Source organism: Mauremys mutica, chromosome 4 (genome assembly GCF_020497125.1).
Source record: "Mauremys mutica isolate MM-2020 ecotype Southern chromosome 4, ASM2049712v1, whole genome shotgun sequence".
NCBI lineage: Eukaryota > Metazoa > Chordata > Testudines > Geoemydidae > Mauremys > Mauremys mutica.
Genome location: NC_059075.1, coordinates 73,087,222 through 73,098,224, shown reverse-complemented (window position 1 = coordinate 73,098,224; position 11,003 = coordinate 73,087,222). Strand labels below are relative to the sequence as shown.

General features: G+C 51.5%; 1 protein-coding gene across 3 annotated transcripts in view; it reads left to right on the top strand.

Annotated features, from left to right (window-relative positions):
* The first annotated feature begins 4,787 nt into the window (after positions 1-4,787).
* The window catches only part of DGKZ (diacylglycerol kinase zeta), a 108,177-nt gene continuing 101,961 nt past the window's right edge, over positions 4,788-11,003 (top strand). The window contains exons 1-2 of one of the 3 annotated variants that reach the window (XM_045015604.1): positions 4,788-5,002; positions 7,270-7,670. In XM_045015604.1, coding sequence (XP_044871539.1) covers positions 7,429-7,670 — 242 coding nt within the window. In that variant the 5' untranslated portion in view covers positions 4,788-5,002; positions 7,270-7,428. Of the gene's footprint in view, positions 5,003-6,641; positions 7,671-11,003 lie in introns of those variants that run through there. The other 2 variants (XM_045015603.1, XM_045015606.1) reach the window with 2 other exon arrangements.

Below are 11,003 nucleotides of genomic sequence, written 5' to 3'. Positions count from 1 at the left end.
TGGAATCTCCTTCCTTAGAGGTTTTTAAGGTCAGGCTTGACAAAGCCCTGGCTGGGATGATTTAGTTGGAGATAGGTCCTGCTTTGAGTAGGGGGTTGGACTAGATGACCTCCTGAGGTCCCTTCCAACCCTGATATTCTATGATTCTAAGTTATATTGGGCTTATAAAACTCAGACACAATGCTGCATGTTACTTAGCACCATCTCCTGGCACTTCATCTATTAACTACCGTACCTCTGTCCATTCATCTCTCCTTACAAGCACTCCTGTAGCAGGCCGGGGCATTGATGCTAACTTAACAGTCGGGGGCAAGGGGAAGGAAGGGCATAGCTGGGACTCACTTGGGCAGTCTGATGGGACTAGCCCCAGCTTGTTTTGGAAATGTCAGGAAAATTCCAGAAGCTGAGCATAGCGCTGAATCTGAGCCAGACCCTTCAAGGACAGGGAGCTGGATCCTCTCAAATTCACTTTGGACCGGCGTGATATGAGCGCTAGCTGCCTCTCTCCCAGCTGTTGCAGGAATAAATGGCTCATGACCTCACACACTACAACCATATCATTCCTCCCAAAGGAAAAACAGGTCACCCCATAATGGGCAACTTTGAAAGCTGGGGCAAAGGGTGGTAGCCCTGGGTGACAGCGCTGCTCTAACAGCCTGTAGCAGGGAATGTGCTACCAGATGGTGAGTCTTTCTGGCTGGTGATGGAGCCAGGAGCTATCATCATGGTGAAGTTTATGAGGAATAAAATGTGGTGTGTTGGGAACTGGTTCAAAATGACAAGCTATCATTTCCTGGCTAGGGAACTCTGAGGAAAACCATGTGATCTGAGGCAGTCAGCAGCCAGCCAGTCTGGAAAGAGCCAAGTATGGGGGGATGAGTTGCACCTTGCTGCCTTAGGGAGCAGCCTGTTTTCTCACTCTCTGTTTTGGGGCTCGTATGTGTTATTCTGAATTCAAGGAGAGAAAGTAGTGTTACAATGCAACGTTCCAGCAAAAGTATTTATGTTTTTATCTAACTTCTCTCTTGTTTGGCATGGAACACAACACAATCCATGCCCAATAAATTCAATCACTTCCTTTGATAAAATCCCAAGTGGAGGAGATAAAAGGAAGGTGTAATTGAGCTGGTGTCAATGAGAATTAGTTTCTTAGCAACATATTAACTCTACTTGGCTTGTGCACGACTCTCTCCCATATACTGAAAACCAACTGAGAGAGAATAAGTTGTGGTGCTCATGATCACTTAGTGCTTAAGATGCTTGCAAGACATCTGCTTTATTTGGCGTCTGGTTCCAGCTGACTGTGCATAACAACACTCTCTGGGAAGCTCAGCCCTTAAAAGCACAACCCTTCCAAGTCAAAACTGAATAACACTTAAAACAACCAACATAAATATACTGCAAAATTACAAAAATACTTATAAACAACTTCATAACTAAATGCATTCAATTAGTCTTTGAGCTGCCGTGTACTGTCGCTTGGAGCACTGGGGCTCCCCTGGAACACCACTACTGCTGTCAGGCGATGGCGAGACTACTTGTTCTGGTTGTTCCATGTCCTGGGGCGCCGTTGTCTTAACATGGTGTGGTTGTTGCCTGTCTGTGATCCTCTTGGGCAAAACAGCAGACTCAGATCCCTTATCTCCCTCCTGTCTGGGACTTGGACACAGCGTCGCCTATTCCTCCTCAGTATGTGTCTGTCTGGGGAGACAAGCTCATATGACCGCAGGGCAACCCCTTGTGACACCACTTCCCATCACAGAGCTGCACAGGGTCATTTTTATGAAGTGGTGGCACCTCCAGTGACCCCAAATTATATTGATTTTTTTTGTTTTGCCTCATCTGTCTCTTCATACGTCTGCACGTCCCCAGTGACTCTGACATCAGTTTCTAACAGGGCTGGCGTTCTTGTTTTCTGTTGAACAAAATGTCAGCACCTCCAGCAGAAGATTATCTATCTGCTAATAGAACAGGAACAGAAATTAGCCCACGATAAGGTAGAGGCAGAGAGTGGGAAGCGGCAGTGCTTAATGCTGGTCCAGGAGTTGGCTGGGCTCCAGATACAGAAAGGGGCCGGGGACAAACAGTGATGGCAGAGATGGATCAGGGTATAGTGGGGACCTAGAGAGTCCTGCTACCCAGACATGCCCAGAAAGGAATATTATACCTGTGCCCAACCATCTCCCCAATATTTCACTGAAGGGGATCTTGTGGGGTCTCTCCAAAGCTAAGCACTAGCTGGTTATCACTGTTAGTGTGGGACGTTGTATGAGAAATAGTTTTAGAGTTATGTAATTTGTAGAATATTAGGTTCCACAACTGTTGGAGGTGAAAAATGTCACCTGAGGCAGGGTGGGTCTCAGAGCTGACTCAGTCAATGCTGACATCCCTGGACCCAGTGCAACCTTCTGTATACAGTCTGGAGTAGATGCAGGCTTGAGCATGGACAAAGACAAAAGAACCCCAAAGGAAAACGCTCAGTAAGGGATCATCAGGTCTGAACTGAAGTTAATGAAACGCCCTGATTACGAAATGAGACAAAAGTCTGGGACTGTATGAGAGACGGGAAAGGGGCACAAAATGTTATCCATTATGGGGATGCTCTGCCAGCATGACTGTCTCATGAAAAATAGAGCCCAGCTCTCTGGACTGGACAAGCGAGGTATGGAGTGACCATTGGGTGAGAAATACCTAATTAGTCAGGAAAGTAACTTATTTAAGTATAGCTATAGAGTGCATGATACATTTTTCTTTTACGTAACCTTCTGTTTCCAAATCCTTTTATTTGAACCTTAAACTCAAGCTCTATTAAATAAACTTCACTTTGGTTTTACTATAAACATGTCTAAGTGCCTTGTGCTAAGCAGAGTATTGAAATGAGGCGAAGCCAGTAAACCGAGGCAGTGGATCAGTGCACATTGTGGGTGGCCAGAAGATAGGGCACTCAGGTGTAACAAGGTGGGCACTCAGGTGTAACAAGGTGGGGTGTGTAAGCTACTATCCTCTGGCAGGAAAGAGCAGGGCTTGCAGAGCCCAGAGTGGAGTGATTGCATTGCCTAAGAGGCCGGGGCAAATGCAGTGGTCCTTTGTGGGTGGAGAGGCAGAGGACACCCGCTCTATGGGCTCCATTATGAGAACAGGGGAACTGTCAGAGCAACTGGCAGCCACAGAATGCAAGCTACAGATGGTTCCAATGAAGAAAGCCGCAAGCTGTGGCACATTGGACCACTCTGGAAGGGACCGGTCACCTGATCATCATGGTCAGTGACCTTGAGGGAGAATTAGCGTCTCTATGTGGAGACAGCTGGAAGCCCCAGAGAAGATTACATGGACTACCCTGGTGGTAGGGTGACCAGATGGGATGAAGAAAACACTGGGACACATGAGTCGCACCAGCGGAGCAAAACAAAAACAAAACCAAAAACGCAGGAGTGCAAAATATCGGGACAAATCCTGGACAAATGCCTACATATCGGGAGATCTGGTCACCCTACCTGGTGGGGAAGGCTAGATTGGAAGGCTGGCTGGCTTTAAGGATTGTGGGGAATTTAGGGAACACTGATGTGTATGAATTTATATGGGGTTTGGGGTGAGAGCTGTCCAGATGGGGCCTTGCAGCTCTGAAAATAAGTGCCTGTGAAAGAGGCAGGTTTTCCTGAAAAGGGGGGAGGTGTGTCTCAGGGTGGCTGACCCTCTAACTGAAGTGAGTCCAGCTCCCCCATACAACAGAGGCTCTCCCTCCCAGTTGGATCAGTTAAGGTGAGGCTATAAAGAGTCAGGGGAGGGAGGAGAGACTGGCTGAGAGGGCCTAGAAGCTGGAGAAAGTGAAACCCTGAAATATAAGGGGGGGAGCTGAGAAACTGGTTTGTTTGGATGGACAATAAACCTGCTTGAATGAGAGTGGGGGTGTGGCAGAGAGGAGAAGTGGAGCTTGTTACAGCCTGCAGGCCAGGCATTGTCTCCGTTTGTGTGGGTTCCGTGTGCTGGTTTTGAGCTCTCCGTGCCCTACTGCCTCATGTCTCTTTTCTTGTCACATTTGGGATCATTTATCATGTCTCCACAGTCCAAGCACTGTCCAGCCCTCATAAGCTCCATTCTGGACTGGGTGACTTCCTTTGCTTGGCAAATTCGGATTGCTTTGTGCAGGGTGAATTCTGGGGCTTCCAATAGTCTCTCGCTGTTTTCTCCCTTTCCCAGATTCCAATCCCAAACTGGTCCCTTATCAGGGACTCTGCACCCTAAACTTGCAAGACTGGCTCTGCAGCCTTGGAGCAGTCACAAACTCCTGTGTGGTTTCACTTTCTTTCCGTGCTCTGCTTGAAAACCTCTTTCTTGCGTTTCATTTTGGCATGGAGTGCACAGTACTGCTCAAATCTGTGTAATGCGCTTTCCTAGTTCCCTGACAACTGGTAAGCACACCGTGTGCTTCAGAACCAGCTCTTAGGAATCAGGGCAACCTTCTGACTATCTCCCTTTTTGCTGGCACCCATTGCTTGCAGATACAGAGGGTGGGGGAGGGGTGCAAACCTTCTCTTGTTGTTTTCTATATATCCAGAGAGTTAATTCTGGAGCAGTTCAGAGTCCCCATTCTTCCGCTCAGGATATTTCTTAGTTCCTTTCGACTGCTGCTCCCACGTGGTGTTCAGTGATCACTAAGTGCTTATGATGCTTGCAGAGAGCTGCTTTTCTCTGGGTCTGGTTCTAGCTGGCTGACTGTGCATAGCAACAGGAGCTTCCCAGCGCCCCATCTAGACTCTCTTCTCGGGGAAGTTCCGCCCTTAAAGGCACAGTCTCCAGTACCACATAAGCAAAGGGTAATGTATGAAGTAGAGTAAACCCAGAGTCAAGGTCAAGACTCAGTAATACTGGACTCTTCCTGACTGAGCTGAAAGATGATGGGTGAATAGCATAGATTATATCAACCTGCGAGGAGCCATGATCTCCAGTGAAGACAGAAAAGCACCTGAGAGGCAAATCAGAGACACAGGCCCCAAACAGCAAGGTGAGACTCAGTCTGGGGAAACGCAGCTGGAGAAAAATAACCTGAAACCTAGATCCTCAGTAGGAGGGAGAACGGGGGGGGTGGGGTGGTGGAAGGGCAGGAATGGCCCGGAAAGACAGGGCTGCGGGGCAGAAAACGGGATAGTAGTTTGCAACGATATGGCCACGAAACACTGGTGAAATTCTTAAGCTGGGTACTCAAAGGCCTCAGTCCCAGAGCAGGGAGGGGGTTAGTCACCCTCTGGAGAGACCTCACCTGGGTTGCCATGTTCAGCCCTGGGGACCTCAGTACTAGAAAAATGTCCTTTTCTTCCATTGTGCTCCAATATTCTTGATTTCAAGGCTTCTTGTGGGGAGCAATAAACCATAAAACAATCACACATCCATGCAGGCAGGAAACACACTGCACAGCACACAGTCGGCTCTCAGCCCGGCTGGCAAACAATGAATGCGCTGATTTTGTCAGGGACCAAGAATGTCTGCAACTTTTGGGTGTTAATTCCACCCAGACAGTGTAGCTTGGGAAAAGCTGATGATCAACTGGAGGGAATCCAGAGAAGAGGAACAAAATGTATGTGGGGGCTGGCGGAGCTGACTCACGCACAGAGAGAGAAGAGCTGCATGTTGGGAGCTTGGCTCTGTGACAAGTCACGACTATGTGGGTGGGGTGGGTGGAGCTGGGCTTGATCACTGTGCACAGCATCTGTAAGGTGTAAACCCCAAGGAGGGGAAGAACAAGGGGGAAATGTCACAAGTGACACTTAAGGCTGGATAAAGTTCTGGTAACTAGACTGTAGGGTCCTGTGCTGTCCTGGTCCCTGAGGCTGGGGATGGGTTTTTCTAGTTTGTGTTTGCATGCTCCTCCAGTCTGCAGTTGGACCAGGAGTGGGAGTGGGAGCACCTCATGCCACTCTCCAGCAACCGCTCTCAGACACATGCTGATGAGCTCTGCCCACCCCCCCTTTGGCTGGAAGGCCAGTGAACCAGTGAGGTTGAGGGAGGAAGAAGGCAAGGGTGGGAGCTCCTGGGATTGGAAAGAGCCTTGGCAGGGGGAGACCAACTCAGGCTGATTCCTGTGCTGTTGCAGCAGGGCTGGCCTGGGTACCAGCTGAGAGGTGATGATGGGGAGTGAGCATGGCACTCACTGGGGTGGGTGGCCTCAGCAAGGGCAGTAGGACCAGGGCAGCAAGGAGCTACTGCAACCAGCAGGACAGGGAGAGATGGCCCGGAAGCCCCTTTCTGCTCCGAGGTCTGGACACGAGGGAGACACAAGGCGAGTCCCCAGATGATCAGGGATGAGAAATGACTTTTCATCAAAAAGGGACGAGCAGGAGCTGGGGCTGGGCTGGTCCTGAGGGAAGGAGAGTCACTGAGACAGCATGGACCTACCTACCACTGGGCATTCATCCCCCTGCACAGGGTGAAGCCCTGCCCTGGGCACGCTGCACACCCCCAGCCCCACCCCATGTCGGAGACTAGAGCAGTGAAACTCTTTGTAACTCTTTGGCAGCCTTGTGCAGCTTTTCAGGCCAATCAGATCTCACTGCGTGTGAATTTGCATGTCTTGTTAACTTGACTGGGCAGCTAGCTCCATGAGGAGAGACTGAGCCAGAATAGTGTGTGTCAGTCAGAGGGAGCCCTGGCAGAGAGCAGTGAGGGCTGTGCCGTGTTCCCAGGTCTCTGCAACTCTCTGGGCTCCAAAGGGTTAAGTGCCAGTTTTGGAGTGTCTCTAGGTGACACTGCGCTCCGGTGTAGCACTAGCACAGCCCCTTTCCCCCTCTCTCTGTGCGTTGTCTGTCTTCTGGCTGCTGCTTCTGCGGCAGGATCTGTGCACAGGAACCTTGCTCTTTTTTGCTGCTGAGTTTGGCTGCTGTTGGAGGAGACACTGAGGTCCCTGGTGACTCAGCCCTGACCCCTTCTCCCAGCAGCGGAAGAGTTGGGCTCTTGGGCTCCTGGTGGGAGCTGTGCTCTTCACGGCTTTGTTGCCTCCTGGGATCCCTGTTTCTGATCAGGACTGTTTCTTATTCACCCTCCTCCCCTTCATCCTCCTGCGTTTGCTGGGCCAGGCAGATCTCAGTCAAGGAGCTCAGCCGTGCCTGGGTTCCCCCCATCCAGACTGTTCCAGTTTGCCTTTTGCTGACCACCCTCCAAGGGGCAGAGGAGACAGACTGAGGCTGAGCTGCAGATTCTGAGCTGCATTAACCGTCCAGCCAGGAAGCCGATAAATAAGATTGGCAAAAAGTTGGACTGTTTTTTTTTTCTTCCCAGGAAACTCAATCCACCCCAGGAACCTTGCTGGGGCCCTGGAGAGGCAAGTGAGGTGCAGCACCGTCGTGGGGCTGGGCTGAGCGTACCAGGCAGCGTGCACAGAGGGAGCAGGACTCTTCTGGGCAGGTGTCTGGTTGGCTGTTCATATCACCACTGCGAATGGCTGAAGCGCCCCGGAGCTGGAGAGGCTGCATGCCAGCCAGAGAGGATGGGGGGACCCAGGAAAACCCCCAAGGGGCGGCAAGAGAAGGCAGTGTAGGACTGATGCAACCTGCAGGCCTCCAACTGCACCAGGACTTGGACCCTCAACTGGACGAGATGAGAGGAGCCAGAGTGGCAGCAAGGGCACAGATGGAGGAGCAGTTCCTGAACCTGGCCATCAGAAAGCAGGTGTCCTACAGGTAGGAGCCTCCCCCTCACTGCACGACTTTGAGGATAATGCAAACATAGTGATGGAAGCTTCCCCGGCCAGTCCTGGGAACTTCACGGCTCCCCTGTTCCCTTCACGGTAGCAGGGAGCTGCAAAACATTGTCAGCCCTTCACTGCAGGTGTGCGTGGGACCTTCTGCACAACAGAAGCTTCTTTTCTCACCCCAGATTTCTGAGGTCATCCCCTGGGGTAGCAGGGAGATGTGCCTGTGCTCCAATGTGCATGACTCTGGGGGCACCTGCTGACCCCCCTCACTGACCCATGTCTGCGTGGGGTTATTTTACACAAGAGGCTGTGGGAGCTGAGCCCTGGTGTACCTATCCCATTGAGGGACCTTGTTCCAAACTGCTGTGGGTGGAGAGAGTCACCATGCAGAGAAAGAGGGTGGTGGTGAGGGGTGTCTCTTGGTTCAATAGCTGGTAGCCTGTATTCTCATTGACCTTGGGCCTTTCGGTTCTTTTCTCCATCATGCCTGTCACTTTAAATTTTCCCCGAAGTCCGGTGCTAGGCCCAGCAATCCTGGAAGGTACAGATCAAATAGGGTCCCCCCACAACCTCTGCCCAGGGAAACAACCGTCTCTCCCCCAGGCTGTTTCCCCACTACCATCCCCACAGCCCCTCTTTCCCTTTTCCTCTAACTGCCCTCTCCTGCTTCCCTTCTCTATCCATGGGGCGATGGATTTCCTCAGGCCCTTGCCTAGCATGGGAGGCCCCACACATCTGCACAGCTGCCTCCTGAGGACACTGGCATGGCCTTGACAGTTGCTTTGCCCTCTGTGGTGCCATTTTCCTCCCTCTCCTCGTTGTTGGGCTCTCCTGGTCTGAGCTGAGACATTGTTCTTCCTCTCCCCCTTGTATCCCACAAGGTCAGTGGGCCTCAGCTGCAGGCACCCTGGGAGCTTAAAACCCCTGAGCAGTGATAAGTCGCTGAGGGGACTGATGCCGGTTCTCTAGCTCTGACCTGGGAAATCTTCTGAGGCACGTTGTTGCAAAGGGACCCAGTGTGGAATGATTTGCTCCTTGCATGGCTCTTGTTCCACTGAGTTTGCTCTGCCCCCAATTCCCCCATCCTCTACATCCAAGAAAAGTTAGCCGGGGGGAGAGACGGCGTTCTTGCTACTCTTCATGGCCCCTAATGAGGCTGCCCACTTCTGTGAGCCGTTACCACACACATCCCCGGTCTGGATACCTAGTTTTGTTTTTATTCCTGAGTAGCTCCAGCCTCCTGCCTAGGGTTCTGCTCATGTCATGGTGCCTCCAGTAGCTTGGACTCCATTTTCCCTCCTCCAAGAGGTGAAGGAAGGCCTGGGGCCAGATTGTCCTCTCTCTCCATTTGAACCCTGGTGTAACACCATTGATCTCTGTGGAGTCACTGGTGTAAGTGAGAGGAGACCCAGGATCTAGCACTGCTCGCCCAGAGTAGGAGGGGGCACATACAGTATGGACTTTGGGATGGTTAGATGCCATGGGATTGGGTCAAGAGGAGAAAGGCGGGGAACAGCTATTGCTTTCTTGTGAGCTGGCTTGGATAATCCATCCCACTGGATCCTGCAATCTCCCCTGGGCTCTGTGTGATTGATTATTCATCAGGGGGCCTGATGAGTTACAAAGAGAGTCTGCCCTGAGGAGCTCAGAGTCTAAATATCTTATGCTGAGGAGACATGCAGAGTAGAAGGCTGGTCCTGTGATTAGGATGCTCACTTAGGCCTTGGGGCGACCTGGGTTCAGTTCTCTGCTCTGCCACAGACTTCCTGTGTGACCTTGGGCAAGTCTCTTGGTTTCTTTGTGCCTCAGTTCCCTGTGGAGATACTAGCACTTCCCTAGCTCAGAGAGATGTGATGAGACTAAATGCGATAAAGATTGTACGGCACTCAAATACTGCCCTAACCGGGGGGCCATGCAGGTACCTTAGAAAGATGCCTATCTTTCTGGCAGGGCAGTATGGCAACCTTCTGCCAAGAGCTGACCAAACTCAGCTGGTTGCTAGCCTCTGAGTGGGGAAAGGGGAAGTCCCAATCCTGCATGGGCAGGCCCCTCCCCACCATGTTACTGGGTCAGGATCTCTGGGCCCCCCACATACTCACAAAAATGCCTTATTGGGAGGTGCAGCAGGCTGCATGGTTTGGACCATGGGGATGATTTGCCTTAGTTTGGTGCTTTATCAGCTGCTTTAAAAGGTTTCTGCCCTACCACCAGCGAGAGTGAGGGCTTATCGTACACAGTGGAGGCCGCAGAGCAGGATTTTCCTTTCTTAGCTGTTTTCCTACAGATGTGCATGAACGGATTAGCTGGCTGCAATTATCCCAACCCCCCAGGGGAGGAATGGAACATATTGCAACCTAATTTAATCAGCCTGGACTTGTTCCAGCTCTAATATTTCTGGGGATCACTTTCATCCTGCTATGCCAGGCCTGATCTCCCCCCAGTGACAGCTCTACTGATACTCCTCAGTCCTGACCTGCAGAGCCCCTGCTACTCTTCCAGCCCTGGGTCCTACGCAGCTTGCAGATGCCCCTCATCCTGACCCCCAGCACCAGGGCTCTCTGGAAGAGACTCTGCCTGTGGTACTGAATTTTATGGTGTTTCTGTGAAGGTGACGGGTTGACAGGGCATTCAGAACTAGGGAGATCTCACTTGTGCCCTGATCAGGCTTTGCTGGCATCTGAGCAAAAACGGGATGGGGGTGCTGTGGCGGGAAAGTGTCTCAAAGCAGGACTCTGCCCTAGGGGTCCTGTGAAGCCACCAGGCCTGGCTGCTCTGCAGGGACAGTGTGGAACAGGCGCAGGTCTTTATTCCATTATGATACACTGGATTAAGAGGTCAGCTCTGGGTGAGGTGGGGATATGATGGAGCCTTTGGCAGCTGGAAGGGTAGAGAGCTGCAGGCAGCATCTAGCCCTTGCTCTCTTCTCCCGTATGCTCAGCCCTTCTAGACAAGGGCAGCCCTGCGTGTTGTACTTGAGCACCTCCTTTGGCCGTTGCTCAGTCATGGTGTAAGACTCGGTAGGTGCTTACCCAAGACTTTAGATGTGGGAGGGTGCAGAGGGCTCCTGCGGTAGCTGCTGAGTGTGGACACTGCTGTGCAGGACGGTCTCCTCCATGTGTCACACTGATCAAAGCAGGTTTCATGCCACATGAAGGTGCACTGGCCAGCAGAATAAATGAGGTTTCTGAGTCCCTACCCGCTGGCATCACTAGCTTGCCCAGCTCCTGCTGTGGCCCCATTAGCCAGCATGAGGGAGAGGTGACGTCAGTCATTATATAAAGGGGTTTGAAATGATCAGAAATGATATTTTAAGCCTCTG